This window comes from Pimephales promelas, chromosome 3 (genome assembly GCF_988280905.1).
Source record: "Pimephales promelas chromosome 3, fPimPro1.hap1.1, whole genome shotgun sequence".
NCBI classification, from domain to species: Eukaryota; Metazoa; Chordata; class Actinopteri; order Cypriniformes; family Leuciscidae; genus Pimephales; species Pimephales promelas.
Window position 1 is genome coordinate 25,404,569 of NC_142771.1, and position 22,551 is coordinate 25,427,119.

The 22,551-nt window shown below is 36.2% G+C and overlaps 2 protein-coding genes across 3 annotated transcripts; both read left to right on the forward strand.

The window, feature by feature from the left end:
- The first annotated feature begins 9 nt into the window (after positions 1-9).
- pyya (peptide YYa) lies at positions 10-3,207 on the forward strand. Its single transcript, XM_039685779.2, has 4 exons — positions 10-158; positions 804-991; positions 2,288-2,368; positions 2,890-3,207. The coding sequence occupies exons 2-4, from the start codon at positions 804-806 to the stop codon at positions 2,912-2,914; spliced, it is 294 nt and encodes a 97-aa protein (XP_039541713.1). The 5' UTR covers positions 10-158; the 3' UTR covers positions 2,915-3,207.
- A 606-nt stretch (positions 3,208-3,813) lies between these two features.
- Positions 3,814-22,336, forward strand: mpp2a (MAGUK p55 scaffold protein 2a). Of its 2 annotated transcripts, none has more exons than XM_039687804.2 (13): positions 3,814-3,917; positions 8,448-8,496; positions 13,394-13,500; positions 13,710-13,862; positions 13,960-14,115; positions 14,598-14,825; positions 15,218-15,349; positions 16,242-16,344; positions 17,004-17,072; positions 17,182-17,343; positions 18,467-18,669; positions 20,067-20,195; positions 20,281-22,336. In XM_039687804.2, the coding sequence occupies exons 2-13, from the start codon at positions 8,466-8,468 to the stop codon at positions 20,455-20,457; spliced, it is 1,650 nt and encodes a 549-aa protein (XP_039543738.2). In that variant the 5' UTR covers positions 3,814-3,917; positions 8,448-8,465; the 3' UTR covers positions 20,458-22,336. The 2 variants fall into 2 exon arrangements, with proteins under 2 accessions (XP_039543738.2, XP_039543739.2); XM_039687805.2 differs by having other exon boundaries at positions 3,871-3,917; positions 13,397-13,500.
- The last annotated feature ends 215 nt before the right edge of the window (positions 22,337-22,551 follow it).

A 22,551-nucleotide genomic window follows, 5' to 3' on the forward strand; every position in this document is an offset into this window, starting at 1 on the left:
AGCACTTGAGGTGCAGGCAGGACAGATCAGTGAGTGTAACATCTTATTGCTGAGAGACCTCACAAAGATTCGGGAGACCCAAAAAGAACATTGGAACAAGAAACTTCAGGGTTCCAGTCCAGAGAAATAAGTGTACCTAAACTCGTTAACTGCTAAAAGTAAGTTTTTATTGTGATTATCATTCTGCATGTGGAGGCGCCAAATCAGGAGTTACGTTACGTGATAAATTTGACTTGAAGTGCTGTGGAAAATTGAGGCATTATTTTCATTGTTTTCATTAGCCTATGTTAAATTCATTCTGAGTTTGCTATGCCGTATACAACATATGTTTTCAGTAGCCTATGTCATTTTTGTTAGTACGTGCGCATTCAGCACCATGGACAGCAGACACAAACAATTAGTCAAGTTCATTCATAGCCTACTTTATCTGCTAGGAAAAAGGCGTGATAGACTAGATAAAAAAATCATAATTATTATTATTCAATCGCTTCACAAAAGTTTTTTTTTTTAATCGTAACTTATGCTATATGCAAATTATGGTAATTAATTGCTTCATGTAGCTAGTTCAAACCGTCTTGATCTCAGTTGTTTTCGGTTTTTTTTTTACATTTCGATTGATTAAATTGATAATTCTGACAAATAATTCCCAATATTTAAGAGATATTTTGTAGGTTTTTGCAATCGTGTATAGGTTATTTTACGTTTTCCCACCTGTTGTCGCTCTCTCACTTAGATCCATTCAGACGTTTTATAAAACTCGTTCCACATGTGCAAGGAAGTAAAAAGCGAGTTGTATTTTTCAGATGGCTGTCATTCTGAAGCCCTGGACCGTCATCGCTACTCTTCTCTTCTGCGTGCTCCTGTGTCTCGGGACGCTCGTGGACGCCTATCCGCCGAAACCAGAGAATCCTGGAGACGACGCTGCTCCGGAGGAACTCGCCAAATATTACACCGCGCTGAGACACTACATCAACCTCATCACGAGACAACGGTAAGAAAGACACGCGGTGTATCATAAATGCACCTGTAGTCATTATGTTTGCTTAAAATGCTCTTATTATCATCCGACCAGGTGACCATGTCCATGATAAAAAAAAAATAAAAATAAATAATTTCCCCTTAGTGTCAGTGCACTGTCTCCCATTCATATATCAGGACAAATGACTCAATTCTGCAATAGGATTCTGAAATTGCATTATGGTCCACTTTTCAGTAGCCAAAGGCTCTTCATATAACAAATCAGAGTGATAAAACCCAACAGATGTACCTCGGAGAAGCCTCCGAGATTGAATAGGGTTCTCATCTGTCATAGATTGATGATTCTCTGCAGCCCTGTCCTATAGAGGACTCCATAGTCTAACAGGCCTTTGACATTTAGAGCTATAAGCAAAACATTCCAATAAAAGCATATTTTCTCTCCCCACAATACACATTGATTCCATTGCCTCATACTCTGTTAGTCCCCCAAAGAACCCAAAGTCTTGCCTGTATAAGAGGTCAAAATGAAAATATTTGATGCCTATCTGAGATAGAACAAACAGACGTAATGGTTCAAGAAGCTAAACCATGAGTATGTCACAGTCGTGACTACATTAAATGAATGTTGGCCACTTCACAAAGTATTGCCGATGTCCGTAATAGGGGAGCAGGTGGGATTCTGTAGAGCTCATGTTTCAGAAATAGCTATAACATTAGTTTAGTCTCAGACTTATTGATGTTGCTTGTAGGCATCTATTGAGGAGGAATCTGAGCATGAAATTGTTTTTTTTTTATTTGAGCGTCAAATGCCCTTTTAGCTTGTTTTCAGCATAGGCCGATTCATCTGGAAGATGCTGTTCTGAGGGAAATAATACTCAATTCTCTCAGGTCCATATTTCAACTCTTGCCACTCCATTTCCACTAAATGTTCCCTAAAATTGACATTCGTGTTTTTTTCTTAAGATCAGAGGCTTTATTCATGTCATCTGTGAGATAAATGTCAGAGTAATCTAGGTGACATGTCTCAAGCACATTCAGCTTTCAAGCAGTCAAAAAAAACATTGAACTGCTAAATTAGATTCATAACGTCTGGGGTGAAAAGACCGTTTGTATTTATATCGGTGATTGGTGTCTGACAGATAAAGTAGGCTGACTAGTTCTTTTCACTTTCTGACACTTTCACACACCACAATGAGCTCACTATGTGAGCAATTTGAGATCATTATTTCAGTACTGAAATGTTCCCAGCTAAGATACACGGATGGAATGAAGTAATGAGGGAATAAATTGTCATATTTCTTACATGCAGGTATGGAAAAAGGTCCACTTCGGAAGATGTGATGGCAGAGCTGCTGTTCGGGGATGATACAGAGCACAAACAGAGATCAAGGTGGGAGTCTTTTTTACTTTAGCTATAATTTTAATGTTAATTGCTAAGTGGCTTGTGAGTATATTAAAACAATAAAGCAGATAGTTTCCTGATTCACATGGTATTCTAAAGGTATCTGGGGTGAATGCAGTTTTTTTTTTTTATTCCTCGAGGAATTCGTTCACATAGGGTGATAATGTGTTAATGGGAACGGGGACAACTCGTGAATTTTTCACACCTGTTGAGGAATAAGGGGACAGATGGATCCCTGGCTTCCTTTCTCCCTGTCCGTCAGAAAGGGAGTGGGTTAGGGAACATGACGCGCAGTGAATATTTGAAAGGCCTTGCAATTAACAGCCCTTATTAGGCCTCAAATAAAAATTCCACTGTGCTAGCTAATTGAAAACTGTAATAGACTGACTAGGAGATGGACGACTTTAAGGTGAAATAGTATCAGTGTAAACATTCGGAAAAGGAAATGAACTATATTGATGTCACTAAAAAAAAAAGTTGATTGTTTATTTTCTTTTTTTCTCTTTCAGATATGATGACTCTTATATGTGGTGAAGTTCAGTGGCCGTCTGTTAACTGTCCTGAGCTAAGCCCACCTGTGCCTCCCACAGAAAACCTCCAGACAATTAAATGAGAACATTCAGACAACCTCATCCATCTCTTTATTATACATCATCTCTTTTTTCTTTGGTGCACATAGAACAAATCTAATTAACAACTGTACATAATATGTTATAATAGGAACTATTAATGGAAGTGTAAATGTGTATACTTCATTGTGTCATTCAGAAATTATGCTTTTTTGACCATGTAAATTATTCTCTGTGATTAAAAGTTTATTGGATGTATATGGCTATTTATTTTGCTCTAGTGGTTTTTGAAAAGGCTGTAACATATGCAGTAAAGTTAGGTTTATTTTAAGTTATTATTATTTAAAATGATTTAGACTGATACCAGTGCATTTTCAAAATACCTAGTTGTTCTCTTTACAGGGTTATTTCTAAAAGACCAGCAGATGTCCCTCCTGTAACATAAAATAAAACTCTTTTAGATTCCACACGTCAATAACCTTTTAGGCAAAAAAAAAAAAAAAAAAAACCTTCAATTTTTATTATTTATTTACTATTAGACATTGCTAACATCTCATTCTACAAAAAACAACTGTTCAGACAATTTTTGAACAGCAAAATGTAAACAAATGAAAGATAACACTTAGGGTCACTATGGGTGGTAATATTTATTTAATGGCGTGGTGGTCTCGACTTATTTTAAACACATTTAGCAGAAGAAATGTTCGCTGTTGAACCTGCAAATGCACATTAGTCAACGGTTTGGCACTGTTATGTAAATGAATGGAGAACATTTAAAGCGGTCTGTCGAGAACATTCTATTGTTAACACGGCCCTATAGCTAAACATCAGCTGGTGGGTCCCACCTTCTGAGACATTTGAGCATTGCCCCTTTATGTCCACGCAACGACTAGACTCTGATTTGATGCTTTGTAGCGTGGTAGACACCTCATAGAATCAAAACAACGCAACGAAGCTATACGCGAAAGGTTAGTATCTGTTTTTATGATACAAATAATTTCAGAATTTCGTGTTTTTCTTGTTGATGGAGCTGTCTCTAAACGGATATTCCATTTAGAGATGCAAACCATATAGTCGTTTCATCTACTGCATAGTGTTGTCGTCTTAGGAAATTATGAATTCATCTATTGTTTAAAGCGTCGGGAGTGTTTGTTTCTCAATTGGCATGCTATTATCTTATTCATCAAATTTAAGTGAAATGTGAATGCTAATTAGTGTAATTTAGGACTGCATCAGATATTCGCTTCTGTCAATATTGTTGGCGGTGAGTTGGGCTAAATTCTTGAACCTCCCTCTTTTCATTATTATCAGCACTGCACTTATATTACAGCTACTCACCCAGTAACTGCAAGAGAACCCGTGATCAGAATGTAGAACTACACTTTCTAGAAACTATACTTCATTAAGAATGTAAAGAAGATATAGGCTACAAAATAACTGAAACATTATTATGAAGAACATCTTGAGAGCTCTAAGAACTAGACATTATTATAGGCTATAGCAATTAGTTCTGGTCCTCTAATGTAATTGGTCGAATTCCATGAAGTCGCATATTTATTATGACAGCTCCAGGACGTTTGTGTCCGAAATCGCACCCATGTCCTTATATATTACACTTTGTTTTTTAAATTTTAATTGGTCAGAGATTTTGTAATTGTATTCGAAACCATTGTGGAGTGGGTTGCCTAGTTCACTTATTTAATACTTAAATGTAACATAAAAACATGACATTTGGTGGTGCTTTTATTTTTTGTTTGGTGACTGAAAACTTATGTATGATACCATTACACTAACAGATTTAAAGCATTAATGCCTATAGGAATATTATTTATGTGCTGTCAAAATCAGGTGATTAAAAGCAGAGCATAATCTAGCATAGTCTTAGCTTCTTGTTATGGTTCCTTAAAGGGGACTCAGATGTATTTGTCTGTGCTGGAGACAGATGGGCCATGCCTTTTACTGGCTCAAAGGGAGCAGATGGAGAGCGTGGCTGCTTGTGATGTGGGCAGGGCCAGACCAGGGTGTCATTAGCATGGGGGGCTCAGCGGGGTCTGTCGGAAGGATGGGAATGGAAGGAGGTGTGGGCATAAGAGTTGCCAATACATAATAAATTCACCATCCTCCCTTTTATAAAGGGCTAGAGGAAGGCCCCTTTTGTGCTTTCTCTCAGGAGCTCTCACTCAAATGCTGAAATTGCATTCACACCTGGCTAAAACACACTGGTGCAGTCTGTTTGGTAATGAGATTGAAATGTGAGTTTGAGCATATCCCATGTTTGGCTGACAGCTCTCCATGGGAATTTGGGAATTGACATCATTAGACATTAGACCCTTCAGCTAGTTTCGGGCTGTTGAACTTTTTTTTATTTGTGTGATTTATTTTATCTTTGTCTTGTTTTTGGAGTTTAGGAGTAATTTTCAGTATTATTGCAAATCTAATTAAATTAAAATATATTGATTAATTATTTAAATATATAATAATTATATATAGTAGTTATATATATAGTTATATATATATATATATATATATATATAAATTTTAGTTATATACAGTAGTTATATATAAATACAGTAGTTATTAGTAGTAGTTACAGTAGTTATAAATATATAATTTTTTTTACATTTTCGTAAATGTAGTTAATTTACTAAATTTGTTTTGCCATTTTTGTCAGTAGTATTTTTTTTACACAGTTATTTTTTTACACAAATGTATATATATTACTTAAAACAAGAACATGTTAATTGAAATACAATAAAATATTGGAAAAGAAAATTCAACTATGATTGAAATTTGTTTAAACAATTTTCATTTTTATTTACTTCAACTTTATACACTAAAATAACTAAAACTGAGAACAAAATAAAAATTAATACAAAATTTAAAAAAAATACTACTGACAAAAATGGCAAAACAAATTTAATAAACTTTAGCTAAAACGAAAATATAAAAAGACAATGAAAATAAAACAATTCCAATATTAATGAAAACTATAATAGTATTTCAGATACTAAAATAACACTGATTTGGACCCTTGGAAAGAACTATCATTAATTGTTTGCATATTATTCAAACATTTTACGTGATATGTTTAGAATATATATTGGGGCCGCTGTGTATTTTTTATTTGATTATTTTTGAGTTTTGACATGATATTTTGCTTTGCTGCTAATATTTTGCTAACTGTGGTGTTTAATATTTAAAGTTTTAGAGGAACAATTTATGTCCTGTTATTCTCAAGCTGTGTGCCTGTAGGTTAACAATAAAACCATTTTGTTTTGTGTGGGTTAATAAAAGCGAGAAGATTGAGCCCTGAGGTGCTCTGTGATTAAAGATGGTGGACAATCAGAAATCAGAAGCGCTTGAGGCGTTCACAACACCTATATATTCAAAAAAGCACAGCCAACACCCCTTAATAAAGACCTGTTTTTAACAAAGGAGCTGAGTGAGACACTAGACTCCATTTAAATAAGTGTCTGTGTTTGCCTGAACTGAAATGAACTGAACTGACACTTTATCGCAGTATAGCAGCATTGCTCTGTGCCTTGCATGCTTGTGAATAAGCTAGAGTGTGAGAACGAAACGGAGGTGTGTGTGAACTGTGAAGTCTGACCTCTCCATCCCACCATGACTGATCCCTGCTACATAAACAACAGATTCACTCTAGCATCACATAACCACATGATTAAAGATCCTATATGCTTTATTTTTTCTTCTTTAGATTATGAAAATAATTAGACTAAGTAGACTATTGCAATTATTAGAACCAAAATGTGGAAATTTTTCATAATTTCCTTTGCTTAAAAATTATTTTATTTCATGGCCCAGCAAAATCAATGTATTTTTAAAAAAGTGGATAGAATAAGTCATGAGTCTGAGTCATTCCAGGAATTTCAATTTACATATTTATATTTATGCATTTAGCAGATACACACACACACACACACATGCATGCATTATTAACATTGTGCAATGTCAAGTTAATTAGAAAGCTAAACTAGGAAACAAGCTAGAGCAGAGGTGAAAAGCAAAATTTAAATTCATTATTATTATTTTTTATTTTATTTAAATTCCTAAAAGCAGAGTATCAAAAGCAGGCTTATTTGACCTTGTTTGACCTCTACCTTATATACATAAAGAGTACTGACTCAGGACTGTTCTCTTTTATCTCTGTCCTGTCATCATTTACTCACTCTCATCAAGTAAGATGTTTCGACTTCCAGGAATTCAGCTTCAATTCTGTGCAGCTGGTATGTTAGACAGCTTTTTTCCCCTTTAGGGAAGTAGGCTAGCTACTCAGCTCTTAGCCTACGTAACATGTGGGGGGTGGGAAAAATTTGCTATAGCAACCACCTCCGTCATACAGTGTAGCTATGTGAAAATGATTGCATGGGATTTTTGAGGAACACTTTTTCTTTCCCATAATTTGTGTTGAAATCCTCATAAAGTTAGAAGAACGGTGCAGTCTTTGACCATAAGTAGTGAATGCAGTGTATTCGTCTCTACGTAAACACGCTAATTTATTGCCCTCTGTGTGCTGTATCAGTACACTCATTACAGTACATCCTGTTTTGTAATATGATTGACAGTGCAGCTCCTGTTCATTAGAAACACAACAGATGTCTAGAACAAGAAAATAATTGTTTGCTTAAAAGTTTGATGAGGCGTGATGATCTCTCTCTCTCTCTCTTTGAAAATGTAAAAATGCCGAAAGTTTTATGTGAGAGTTGTGTTTACGGGTAGGGATAGGATTAGGAGAGTGTGTGCATGCACGTGTGTGTATGAGTGAGAGAGAGCAAATGAGAAGGAGAGAGAAGATCAGGTGTCTGGTCTTAACCTCCTCTGATCCTTTAGGTCTCTGAAGGATTATTGTACTTGCTTACTGAGAAACACATAGTTTCAGAGCAGGAACATTTGGAGATCTATCTATCTAAATAGATGGACAAGAAATATTGATTTGGTAGAAATAATTTCATTATATGGAAAGAAATAGACTGGAGTTAATCTGTTGTCTGGAACAACAGTCGGTCATCCAGTTTAGTTCATTAAAGAAATATTTGACAGAATGCAGCGATTGACCAAGTATTCCAGAAAGCTGTATCATAAATACATGTAAAACCTTTCAGTCTTACTCTCTCAGCACTTCTGTCACTCCCACCGTCCTTCCCATCTCTCTCGCCTCCTGCGACTGGTGCACCTGCTCCCTGTCATTGTTTCATTCTGAGGACACGGCTGAAAAGCACCCCCCTAAAAACAATTTATTCTCTCCCTCCCACCTCTTAACACACACACACACACACACACACACACACACACAAAGACTGCATGCATGTCTCATTTTATTGTATATATCGCCATAGCGACCAAAGCTTGCTGGTAAATGCCCCACTCTTTTACATTTATTTTTATCCCCATATTCTTTGTTTAAACTTTACACTCTAGCCATATTAAAGTTAAATCTCTCTCTCTCTCTCTCTCTCTCTCTCTCTCTGATGCTTTAGTTGCAGATTTCAAACATCATGCCTGTGGCAGCTACCGGCACAGAGCATGGTAAGTATCATCATCATCCAAAAGTGTTTTTGGCCCTGTGGACTTTTATAAAAGAACTCTTAAACTGTTCACACTGTCTCTAGTTTATTTGATGTGTCTAGTAACAATGTCCAAAAGTGAACATACGTGCATCACAAAATGTAAATGCATGATGAAATGCTTCTTTCTTTGCAATTCTTTGGACCACAATGCAGATGGTTCAGCGTCAATACAGCACACACTATAGTAGTGACATTGGCCGGGGAAAAAAAAAATGAAATGTCCAATAAAAGGAACAGGCTCTCTGTTGAAAGTTATTAAACAATATCACATGCTGAATTTCAAATAAAGCGCACGCCTAAAACGGCTGTAATATAGGCCTAGCCCTAACGAACGATTGAGTGAGACGTTTTAAATATGGCCAGGCCAAGGCAGGCCTTAAAAGCTTTTTTCAGAGGCCAGGCGCGATGGATGATGGTGAATCAGGAAGATCTCATTATAGATCATGTGGTTCTAATCCGCACACTCGTACGTAGGCTACAGGTTTTTTTTTCTTTCATCAATAGAAAATAGCCTAGCCTATTTATGAATTAGCAATTAAAGCTATGGTATACGATGTTAAAAATCGGTCGAGACAGTAGGGAAGTTTTAAAAAAACTCATCCCGCCCCTCCACACCCCCCTCCCCCCTTCCCTCTGTGCTACCTGATCCCTGACGTATGTCACGTTTGAGTTCACATCAACGCAAGATTAGCAACACATGAAATGTTCTAAACTCCCCACCACCATTATAATACTACTAGTATTGCTAAGGTTTTCAGTAATTGTTATTGCAGCACGCAGCGCATCTTGTTCAAATTTCGATCGGCTCGAACAGAAACCTCGAACAAGAAATATAATTACTTTGAACCGCGATCGGCGATGCTAAACGGCTAACATTCCAATGCCGACCGGCAGCATGAGCAAGTTGTCAAACTGATAAAAAGCCACGTAACACGTCACACCATAAAAGAATAAATAAATGTTTACCTCAACAAAAAGTCATCCGTGTCAGCGTCGTTTTCAGCCCCAGATCTCCCTGAAGCTTTCTCCAATGGTCAATGAAGGACGGTATATTTATCCTACTTAGAGTCCGGCGTTCTTCAGAGTCCGTCCGGAGCTCGGGCGTTGAAGTTATGGAACGGTGCATTGTGGGTAACGGCGGCCATTTTAGCGGTAACGCAAAGCCGGTTTTTTTTTTTATTTTATTTTAATTTTTTTTTTTTTGCCATATAGAATTCAAGTACAAACAATTAAGGCATAGATCAACAATCATACAGTTACATTCGTGCTGATATATCACTTAGAGAAGAAAAAAATACATAGAAGAGAGAGAAGAAAAAAAAAACATTAAAAAAATAAATAATAATAATAATAAAAAATAAAAAAAGTCTTATTCCAATAACCTAAACATTTCCAAAACAGAGAGAAATTTCAGGGCTTTTGAGTCCATCATCCAAAGAAGAGATTTTACAAATAACTTCAAGTCATTCTTCCAACCATTGAAATGGGGTTTGATCTTTACAAATTTACATCTGTGAATGAAGTGTATACCCAAAACAATCAGATTGTTTATCAAAAAATCTAAGTTTTTATCATTCAAAAGCACGCCAACTTTAATTGAGCTTACATTCAAAGGGAGAAGCGAAATCTCCTTGGCTTGTAACCAACTCTGAAATGCAAGCCAAAATTCTTGTACAACTTCGCATTGAAAGAAAATATGTTCAACAGTCTCAATTTCCTTCTCACAAAATCCACACGAATTGTTTTCCCAATTGAATCTTTCATGTAAAAAGGAATTAGATGGATAAATGTCATTCAATATTTTAAATGTCACTTCTTTTCCCATAGGAAAGATTGGGTATGATAAATACCGCCTCCGTATCCTTTTTGCCTCTTCATCACTGAAATCTTTTAGAACATATTTTCTTTTCAGTTGACCAGGGAAATGCACATTTCTAATAAACTTATTTGTAAACTGTTTACTCTTTAACATAACTCCTTCAATACAAAGAGGTCTTATGCAAAAGCCGGTTGTAGGCTATGATTCTCTTGCACCATTCTCTATGAAAAGAGAGAATGGTGCAATAGTTATTAAAGTTTACCACGCCCAATTCCCTGATATTTTGTCCTACCTGGTCTGTGGAGTGAGCGCTTACACCTCCGATCAATTTAAAAACTTTAAGTCACTGGAGGCTCACCCGCAGTTCACACATGGGTGGGTGCAAAATCTGCAGATCTTCAAAGTAAACGCGGAGAAAACAATCGTTCACGCTAAGGTAATGTTAACGTTAACCACACATCAGTGAATATACACTGGAATCCAATGGAATATCAATGTAGTAAAATATTATTGCAAATGTCTGTATTTATTTGTTCAGAATTAAAGCTTTTGTAAAACACAATAGTGCTCAAATATTTCAGTCTGATGCGTGTGCAGGAAAGCATCTACTAAATTAAAGAATTTAAAGGAGAGAGTGGCAGCAGCTATGTCATCATCCAACGCGTTCTCATCCTTTAACGTCATCATTGCAGCCACACTTGAGAGCTGTAATTGTGCAACATCTAGACATTCCCTCTCACTTTTATCAAATGCTTTAATATTTTTTATTATTTTTTTTGCTTGTTTACATGTGCTTTACTTCACAAATGAAATGACTGAATTTTTATTAATTTGATATATTATTTATTTTTTACTTGTTTTCATGTTCTGTATTGTGCCATGCAAAGGCAAAGCGCAGTAACTACACATTTGGTCAAAAATGAGTTAAGACTTATAATGGGCTTTATGACATGTGTTCTGTCTTGTGAAAAAATATCTGGGTTAAATTATGTCCCGTTTCGGGATGCATTACCACATAATCTACCCATAACATGTTTGACGGCCTGGTATAAAACTTTAAAGGCCTTTTTTCTCTGTTTGTGTAGTTACTGCACTTAGCCTTTGTAGGCAATTTCACAAATAAAATGACAGAATTTTTATTCATTTGATTTAAAAAAAACAAAAATGAATTTCTGTTACATAGCTGGCAGCAATTGTGTGATTTACATTTACATGTATTCATTTGGCAGAAATGTTTAAATCCAAAGAGATTTAAATAAACTAAAGAGCTCCAGCAATATAAGAACAATAAGCTATTCATAATAATTATCATTTGCACTACTATTTAGTTCTTTGTGGTTATTTTATTCAAGTCAACTTAATTAAATAATTCTCTTATTTAATTTAACGTTGTTATGGCTCTGCATGTTGGCACTGGAAAATAAATTGCTTGTAATCTCATAATATGTAATAGTGAACTAATCCAATCATGAGAGTGTTTAAGTTTTAAATAAACAGAGAACATGCATCCATCCTGGCAAGAGTAGTGGTCACAATCTCAACCTAGCAAATGTATTTGGGAGGATATATAAACTTCATAAACTGGTTTCCACAAAGAACCCATTTGAGGCACATGCTTCTGAAATGTTATGACCACGTTAAGAGTAAAACCCCCACAATTGTTCACTTTTTAGACATGTTACTTTTGTGATTAGTAATTATTTTGGTTATTATTTCTTAGTTCACAAGTAGTTCTCAATGAGGATATATTTCTTTAGTAACAATCAAATACCCAATGAACTACCTTTGTACTAAATTACCTATTACTTAATGATTAGTTAATATTGCTTCCATATTAGTTAATAGTATTAACTTCGGTGTTAATGCAGTACTACCTATTACTTCCTGCATAGCTACTTGTTAACTACGGACCATTATTTTAAAGTGTTACCTAATCTGCTAGTTAACTGGAGATGTTTTATTTATTTGTAGGTACATCCGTGCCTCAATGTTTCAAAAAGTGAATGTCTGTGAAACCAAACAAATTGTGTTGATTGACACCAATTGGACGTTCATGTTTTTTTTCCGTCTATTTGAAAGTTAGGCTAATAAACGTTGCAGCCTGATTTTGTCATTATTTAAGTTAGACTGTTTCCAGTTTTCCAGGCAATATTTGACCAGCATATCATCAAAATGTCCGTAAAACGAAACCTCTGCCGTCACTTTGACCGGCACCATTTTTTTCTAGCAGAAATTCTGCAACAGGCATAACAGTTGATAGCTGAATACATTAATAAATAACATTGACATTGAACACAATATTGATGCAATGAAGACAAAGTTCCAGTGAAATATCTTCACATTCACAATCCATGATGTCTTTATACGTCCTTCATTATGTGTAGATTCCGAGTGAATATTCCTCTTGTAGATGATGTGGTTATGATACGTGACAGCATCTGAAATACACAATTGAGTTTAGAGTTAAAGTTTGTATCTTCCAATTGATTGTGTAAAAATAATTATGTTTATGACGGCCAAAGTTAGCAAAAAATCACTTTTGATATGACTTAATATCACATAAAATGAAGTCATATCAAAAGTGATATAAAGTCATGGTATAGCTTTAATGTTTTTGGGTGTTTAGGTATAAAGTAATAGGCTAATTAAGTTGAATCATCATAAATTCAATATCTCTGTGACTTTGTGTAAAAGAGAAGATGAGTAGGCTATATCCTTAACTGAACAGAGCTGCTCACACTTACATGTTCTGTTAAATGTAAAAGAGAAAAATAAATGATTGGAAACCAGTTGCAATATTTAAAAACAAAAGTAACAAATGTATAGACATTTTAAGAAAGAAGTAATTTACCTGTTGAGAGTGTGTTGACAGTCTTAGTTGTACAGCTGAGCTCCAGAAAATCAGTAATGAGGAGGCTTTGACAGTTACAGATTAAAAAAAAAAAAAAGGTGGGAACCAAAGCTGGTTCAAGAACCCTGAACTCTAACACAAAGAAGAACCATTTCAGATGATAATTTCTCTAACCCTTCCCCCCAGCAGTGCCGCAGATGCTGGACACACTGAGTGACAGCACCAGCTCTGCCACTGCCACTGCCAATGACCTGGACCTCATCTTCCTCAAGGGCATCATGGAGAGCCCTATGGTTAGTTCTGCACAGCACACAGTAGGGAAATTCCAGACCCAAACATGCCTAAAAAACCTTTTGTTTTTGGTTTTGTAACATTTTCTTTTTTCTTATCATTACTATGTATAATGCTTTGCCAGTATTGTATGTAAATAAGTATTTTAAATTGATATTCGAAATAGCAAACTAATAGCCGATGATTAATATGAACCTAAATGATGTCCCAGAGTGCAGAGAGTCTGGAGGAGACACGGCTGGAGGCCGTGAGGGACAACAATGTGGAGCTGGTGCAGGACATCCTGAGAGAGTTGAGCCCCTTTACACACCGCAGCAACACCGCCGCAGAGCTGTCACTCATTCTCAACCAGCCGCACTTCCAGGTACACAGCCGCAGCTCAACAAATCTGTTAAATGAAACTAGACTAGAGTAATACACAGTCTGATTTATGGCTGACACGCTATGCTTGTGATGATCAGTCTCTGTTGGAGACCCATGACTCTGTGGCCTCTCAGACGTGTGAGACTCCGCCCCCGAGCCCCTGCGCTTTCATGGAGACGCCCATCAACAGCGTACCCGTGCCAGCTGATGCCATCCGGATGGTGGGCATCCGCAAAGTGGCTGGAGAGCACTTGGTGAGACTGCATTCAGTGTATAATTTGTATGAGATTAATGCACATTATGTATTGAAAATAGAGTTCATATAAAATTTCCATAGTAGTAATTATGTTGTATATGAATGCATATATATTAAACAAATATATTTGCATTTAATAGTAATATTTTATAAAATTATAATGATATTGATAACATATATTATGATATGTATATAATGATAACATATATTATTTTCGATGTTAATATTATATTTCTGATCAGAGCATAACAATAGGATTAAATTAGATTCATAGTTATGCTTGCTCTAAAAATTCGAAATTATTAATATTTTGTTCAAACATTTTTTACTCTATTCTACAGTGAATATACAATTTTTGCTGGTGTGCTCTGCTCTAAAATAGTAAATATAAAAACGTCACGGTAAAGTCATGGAAATTCATTGCTGGAATTCAAAATGTACTTGCAGTGTTTTGACCACTAGTTTCTGACTTCATGTCAGGGCGTGACGTTCCGTATTGAGAACGGAGAGCTGGTGATTGCACGTATTCTCCACGGGGGGATGATCGACCAGCAGGGTCTGCTCCACGTGGGTGACATCATCAAAGAGGTGAACGGGAGAGAGGTGGGCGACGACCCTCGTGTGCTGCAGGAGATGCTACAGGAGACCAGCGGCAGTGTGGTGCTCAAAATCCTTCCCAGCTACCAGGAGCCACATCCCCCGAGACAGGTACCATCCGCTCCCCCTAAAAACAGAACGGGACATTGAGTGAGTCCCTTGAGCCGCTCTCTGTTAAAGCCAGATCATGTGTTTACTATGAGATCAGACAGGATCGTGAGCTGGAAGGTAGAAGCAGGTTATAGACAGTCTTCCAGCAGCGTTGTACTTTCCGCCTCCTGATCTTAACATCTATCCACACTACATTTATATGTTTGTTTGATGGGGTGTTTCTTTTTAACTTTCAGATAATCTGGGCATTTTAGGTTAAAGGCTTTAGAATAACTTGAAAAACTGACCTCATTTCCTATACATATTTTTGAATACTTTTCAATTTTCTAATAAAATAGTCACTTTAATGTAAACTATTTGACTCTGGATCACTCTCATCCTTGTCTTTACAGGTTTTTGTAAAGTGCCATTTTGATTATGACCCTGCCAATGACAACCTCATCCCTTGCAAGGAGGCGGGACTGATGTTCTTAAGTGGAGACATTCTGCAGATTGTGAACCAGGAAGATGTGAACTGGTGGCAGGTTGGTTGGTCATCTTAGACTCTGTTTACACCTGCTATTAAGATGCGTTTTGGTCGATCACATCAAGTAGTCGAGGGAAACTCATTCCCATTTACACCTGGTATTTTAAGTCATCTCTTTTGTCCATTTCAACCACTTTTGTCCTGATTTTTTTCGAAGGGAGCATCTATGGGCGGGTGTTGGGATTTTTTCAGATCTTACGATCTAAAAGATGAAAAAAGCTCATGCTATTTACATATAAACATGACCAGAGAAAACAGAAAAACTTACAGAGAGCAGCAGCTTTTTTTCTGCTCTGATAGTCTCAAGGGCATGTTATAAATCAGAAATGATTAGAGAACATTGTGCTTGGTATGTTTTTCATCTTCAAACCAAATTTGGGTCTCCAACCAAAGTTTAAATCCTGTCTGGCTAGCGCGCTTCAAATAATGTTTATGCAGTAGGAGGAGAGTATGTGATATTTTGTGGCTGTTGAACTGCATTCGACCTCATGAGCGTACGTCATACACTACGAAAGCAATCCCGTCAAATGAGTTTTCGACTACGTCTGGAAGTGGTGGAAAGTGGACGAGCTTAAAAAGTTTGAGACCCTTTTTGCATCTGTATTTAGCATTGTGTGTTCAGATCAACCAAACACATCTTAAAACCAAGTGTAAACAGGGCCTTAGAAGCGCTACAATATTTTTGTGCAAAAATTACATGCCAGACTTTTAAAGGACCTAAAGTCGCATCTGCTTTTTATTTAAAATGTATGATATCTCTTTAAAATTTCATTTGAGGGAATTTCTAACAAATACACATAAAACTTTGCTTGCTTACGATATACAGTAGAACAATGATACAACAACATTACCCTCTGAAAGCTGTATATTAGAGTCATATATCTTTGCAGGCACGTCGTGTAGAGGGAGGCAGTGCTGGCCTGATTCCCAGTCAACTCCTGGAGGAGAAGAGGAAAGCTTTTGTGAAGAGAGATGTTGAGCTGTCACCAGCAGGTAGAGAAATATATGGATTATTGAATCATTTCAGAAATAATTCTGAAGGATCATGACACTAAAGACTGACATAATGGCTGCTGAAAGTTCAGCTTTGGCATCACAGGTATAAATTACATTTTACACTATATTTAAATAGAAAACAGTTATTTTAAATTGTAAAAATATTGCGCAGTTTTTTACCGTTTCCCTATATTACTATATTTTTGATTAATAAAATGATCTTAATTGCGTTACTAAATTAACTTTTGACTGGTAGTCATAGTTTTCTCTCTTCTCTTCTCTTACATTATATATTATTATTACAAAATTACAATTTATTCCTGTGATGTCAACGATGTATTTTCAGCATTACTCCTGTCTTCAGTGTCACATGATCCTTCAGAAATCACTTGTTTTTCTGCTGCTCAAGAAACATTATAAATGTATTTTCTGTCAACTTTGACTAATTTAATACGTCCTTGCTGAATAAAAATATAAATTTCTTCCAACTGTTTTTAAATCTACCCTACTAATGGTTGATTTGTGTATACTGCCCCCTGGTGGATTTAATAGGAGCCATTTCTATGTCAAATCATTTTGTCTCATCACTTTAGTTAAGATTCGATAATGCTGTTGTAAATGTTTTTATCTAAAAATAATATCACTGTGTATTGTAGCCAATCTCTGCACTGGAATGGTTGGCAAGAAGAAGAAGAAAATGATGTACCTGACTACAAAAAATGCAGGTAAGGTTTTCTTTTTCTTCAAAAGCACATCTTGTGTCTTTTGAAACTCAACACTCAACAAACTTGGTATTGGTATGCGATTAATTGTTGATCTTTTACTCCCTGGAAGATTTTGACAGGCATGAGATACTGATCTATGAGGAGGTTGCAAAAGTCCCCCCGTTCCGCAGGAAGACTCTGATTCTGATGGGCGCACCTGGAGTGGGCCGACGAAGCCTGAAGAATAAGCTGCTAGTGTCAGACCCTCAGCACTACGGCACCACCATCCCCTGTGAGTCTTCTCGGGGTATATCGGGTGCAATTCTCAGGGTTCAGACCAGGGCCATGCACAGGGTTTTAAAAAGGTCCCAAAATGAATCTTGCTACACTCTCAGAAAAAAGGTACAAAAGCTGTCACTGGGGCTGTACCTTTTCAAAAGGTAACCTTTTGTACCCAAAGGCTGTATATTGGTACCTTAGTGGTACATATTAGCCTAAAATGTACATATTAACACCTAAAATGTACATATTACCACCTAAAATGGACATATTAGCTCATGAAATTGACATATTAGCACGTAAAATGTACATATTAACACTTAAAATGTACATATTAGGACCTAAAATGGACATATTAGCTCCTGAAATGGACATATTAGCACCTAAAATGTACATATTAACACTTAAAATATACATATTGCCACCTAAAATGCACTTATTAGCTCCTAAAATGTACATATTAGCACCTAAATTTTACATATTACTTAAAATGTACTTAAAATAGCACCTAAAATGGACAAAAGTTTACCTTTTGAAAAGTTACAGCCCCAGTGACAGCTTTTGTACCTTTTTTTTCGGAGAGTGTAGGGGAGTTTGGAGGCATGCATGTTAATAATTAAAAAAATATTATAATAACAGTTATGCCTAATGTGATAAAAACTGATTTGTTAATGTTTCGTCTCGTCACATATCCAGTCACGAATTACATTACTTGAATCCTGTAAATTATTAGGCCTATTTTCAATTCAAACTGGTGAAATTAGACACAAGTTTATTAGTTAACATCTCTGTCATTCTACCTTAAACCAGTTTCAAATATGAAATGTTTCGTTTAGCTACTCACATCTTATCTCGCACTTTACGACTGTTAACTGAAGCGTCGGTCTGAAATTCTTGCTCAGTTGCTTCTGTGAACATAAAGCCTGCCCGTCTACTTTCATTTGTACTGGCAAGTATTCGAGACTACTGTACGGTAAGCTGCTGTTTGAATGGGACATCCCGTGTGAATGTAGTATTCCCTTTAGTTTAGTGTGAGAATTTGTTCTTTGGAGAAATTGTGCCGCCAATCTGTTAATAAACAGAAAATTAAGAATGATCTAATGTCCACTGGGCTGTTCTTGTATCAATGTCCGCAGACACCTCTAGGAAGCTCAAACCAGCAGACAGAGAGAATATGATGTACGCCTTCACATCCCGGAGTAAGATGGAAGCTGATATTAAAGCTGGTCACTATCTTGAACATGGTGAATATGATGGTAACCTCTACGGCACCAAGATTGACTCCATTCATGAAGTAGTGGAGGCTGGACGCATCTGCATCCTGGACATCAACCCACAGGTAAGGGTCCTCTGACTTACTAAACATTGATGAGATTCTATAAACTATTGATAAAAGTTCTTTATTGGCATTGATAGTTCTATGAAGGACCTCCATGAAATCTTTCCATTGCACAAAAGCAGTGTTGGGAAAGTTCACTCTCTACATGAACTAGTTCAAAGTTCAGTTCACAAATTTTAAAATGAACTAGTTCAGTTCATAATTCATACTTCAAAATTTTGAATTAAGTTCACAGTTCCAAAAACAAACTAGTTCATAGTTCTTTTTTCCCGTATGTTGCTACAAGATATTTTTTTTAATTATTGTCACAGCCCACATACAACCACAGACGGCAATTATTTTATCAGCGGGCAAAGTTTGCACAGAAATACGATTTTTTCCCATCCTTGCCGACCTTGTCATAAAAAACTCGTTTAAATGATCATACGACACTGCTGCATTGTCGACTACATGCTTTTTGTTTTGATGACACATGTGGCGGCCGCGGTGTGACACTAGTGCGACACTGGTGGCTGGTGTTGCCAGATTGGATGTTTTTTTCACTCCATATTAAGGCCTGTTTACGGTGTGTTTTAGGCGGGTTTTCGCCTGGAACGCTCTATAGAAATCTGACACCCTACTGAACGAAGTTAAACTGAGAGAGCATGTGTTCACAGACACCAGAATGAATGCGTGCACAGTAACGTTCATCAGGCAGTAATACAGTACGTTCAGTTCACGTTCGCCCAAAATATGAACTTCATATTTTCATGAACTATCGTTCAGGCACAACACTGCACAAAAGGTTCTTTACAGTGGTGAAAGGTTCTTTTGATTCAGACTGATCTCATGAAGTAGCATGTGTATGACACGCCAATTCGTATTTCCATTTTTGGCATGCTATCAACACGCATAACCGCTTTTTAGCGTGTTTATGAACGCCGTTGACTTAACGTTATTACTGTATATATAAATATATGACTTTCCTCAACCTCAACCCCGTCCCTAAACCTAACCGTCACTGGGGTTAATGGCATTTATGACTGTTCCCTCATCATCCTAGGAAAGAAAAACATAGCTCCCCAGATGTAGATGTAGATTTTGCTTCGTTTCCCTCGGACATTTGACGGCGTGTACAGACACGCGGAATGACGCGGACGTTAATGGCGTAGACATACACGCGGATAGCTCAAAATGCGTAGATATAACACGCCACTTGACTCGAAAGTGGCATGTATGTTTACGCAAAAGTCATGATGTCATGTTGTTTGATTATTAAAATGTTCTTCATTCTAAAAAGCAAACGGTTCTTTCAAACCCTAAATGGTTCTTCTATAATCTTGTTTTGACACCTTTATGTTACAGTTTGTATAATTCATGAAAACCAGGTTTTGATTCAGATTTTTTTCCCCATCTAGTCCCTAAAAGTCCTCAGGACATCAGAGTTTTTGCCATATGTGGTGTTCATCAAAGCCCCTGAGTTTGAGGTGCTTAAGACCATGAACAGATCTGGGATTGAGGCAGGAGTAGCGACTAAACTTCGAACAGTAAGTCCCACAGTAGATGTTTACTAAACTTGGTTCTCATTAAAAATGTAGTTTTTGCCATCCTATAAATGTCTCTGTTTAACAGGACGCAGAGCTAAAGAGGACAGTGGATGAGAGTGCCAAGATTGAAAGAGTGTACGGACACTACTTCGACCTCACTATAGTGAACGACGATTTGGAACAGTCGTACAGGACCCTCCAATCCTCCTTAGAGCAGTTAAAGGGAGCTCAGCAGTGGGTTCCGGTTGGGTGGGTCTTTTAGAGCTCAGTATAGCAGCTATTGTATGTTTCATGCGCCACTTTATATATCAGTGCTACCTGGTTTATATCATCAACCTCGTTCCAAGGGTGTACACTGATCGGAGAGATGCAGGTGTTAGTGTGTCTGTGAAATCACCATCTCTCCAAAGACATCCTGATACAAACCTCAAAACCAGAATATCTTGTGTCAGAATTTAGCCACAGTCTTTGTCACAAAATCTTTTTGTTTACAGCCTGAGTATTATTTACATTTCAGCTCAAACACATTTTGAAGGTAAAGACTCATTTGTGAATTTTACATACAAAAAATATTAGTCTTAATCTGTTTTTTTTTTTGCCAAGTAAAAATAATCCCATAAAGAATAAGATAAATTTACTTCAGACACAACATTGTGTAAGATACAAATATATTTTACTTTAATTAATCTTTAATAATTTGATACCCAATTAGCACATAATTTTTGTTAGTTTAAGCATAAACATAACACACATTTTGTTATTTATGTTTAAATCAATTAAAAAATATATATAAACAATTGAATATCTGAACTTTTGTTCAAAGGTTTAGTTTTTTTGAAAGTTTTAATTTGCAAGAATGGATTAGGTTGGTTAAAAGTAACAGTAAAAACATCTATAATGTTACATAAGATTTCTGTTTCAAATAAATGCTGTTCTTTTTACATTTTCTATTCATCAAAAAATGGGAAAAAAATGTATCACTGTTTCCACAAAAACTTTCAATATTACCATTTATACTGTATTTTTACCAAATGAATTGAGCCTTGATGAGCATAATAGGCTACTTTCAAAAATAAAATGTTCAAAGGTTTGAACTATAGTATATACCATATTCTCCGAAAACAAGTCTTTTGCAGATTTGCAACTGAAGTAAATTTATCAAGTTATGTTTTTTTTTTTTTGCAATCCACTGGTTAGTGTACATTAATTCTGATGACATAGATGGTAGATGAATGGACAGTGTTTCAGTGAACTATATTTTTTATTATAAGGCTCTATTTTGCTTCAGCTCCTGTTGTTGTGTCCGGCACATGACTTTTGTACAATTTGTTTCTTAAACATCCACATTACAATGCTTTTTTTTACATGTTGGGCAGGAATATTTAGAAATGTGATCCTATTTAGACACTGAGAGCACACTGATAGGGGCATGATATATAGAATTATAATAATACTGTCCAGAAGGTGTCACTGAATGCAGTCGTGTATTGATTTCAGATGGTTGTTTTTGTAGATGTGTATCAACCATAGTCTGCTATATTTACTACATGAAAATGCGGCAATAATTATTTTTTTTGAAAAGTTGAAGGACCAAACATAAATTTTACACCCTAATTAGAAATGAATCTATGAATTGAAAGCAAGAACAGTGCTAGAGCATGACATTAAGACCTTTATGTTGATATTTCCGAGGATACTGTTGGTGTAAAATGTAGTCACTGCATGCATCTGTGTATCTGATCTTATTCACTGAAAACATACATATTTATTATAATGCTGTATATGCTTATTGGGGGAAAATATCTCGTTTTCTTACAGACAAACTCTCTCTACTTTTTTATAATGAACAAACATAATTCAAGTGCTAATTAATATTCACCAATTTCCATTCATGCCAATGGTATTTGGCTTGAATTCTGGCAGCTATTATTTATTTATTGTTTTTTATTGTTCATATCTAGGTGTAAGGTATTTGGATTTTAGTTTTGATATTGATATTACATTTTCTACATCAGATAATGGTATAAGCTAGAGACAGATACTGTATTGTAGTCTCTCTTACAAAATCAGTGTATGATTAGAATAAGACTACTGTAAATTGCCTGATATCTGAAATAAAATGTTTGGGGAAATAATGTGTGAAAAAAATGAATGACTAATGCACAACTTTTCTATCAAAATGAATCTCCTCAAAATGTTGACTGCATTTTATTGGCTTAAAGCTATGGTATACGATGTTAAAAATCGGTCGAGACGGTAGGGAAGTTTTAAAAAACTCATCCCGCCCCTCCACACACACCCCCCTCTGTGCTAGCACCTGATTCCTGACGTATGTCACGTTTGAGTTCACGTCGTC

Bases quoted from the DNA above. Each gene is read 5' to 3' on its own strand.
- mpp2a (XM_039687804.2), top strand. From the start codon at position 8,466: ATGCCTGTGGCAGCTACCGGCACAGAGCATG. The intron at 14,116-14,597 runs GTGAGACTGCAT...ACTTCATGTCAG, and splicing joins AAGTGGCTGGAGAGCACTTG to GGCGTGACGTTCCGTATTGA. The intron at 17,344-18,466 runs GTGAGTCTTCTC...CAATGTCCGCAG, and splicing joins CTACGGCACCACCATCCCCT to ACACCTCTAGGAAGCTCAAA.
- pyya (XM_039685779.2), top strand. From the start codon at position 804: ATGGCTGTCATTCTGAAGCCCTGGACCGTCATCGCTACTCTTCTCTTC. The intron at 992-2,287 runs GTAAGAAAGACA...TCTTACATGCAG, and splicing joins AACCTCATCACGAGACAACG to GTATGGAAAAAGGTCCACTT. The intron at 2,369-2,889 runs GTGGGAGTCTTT...TTTCTCTTTCAG, and splicing joins GAGCACAAACAGAGATCAAG to ATATGATGACTCTTATATGT.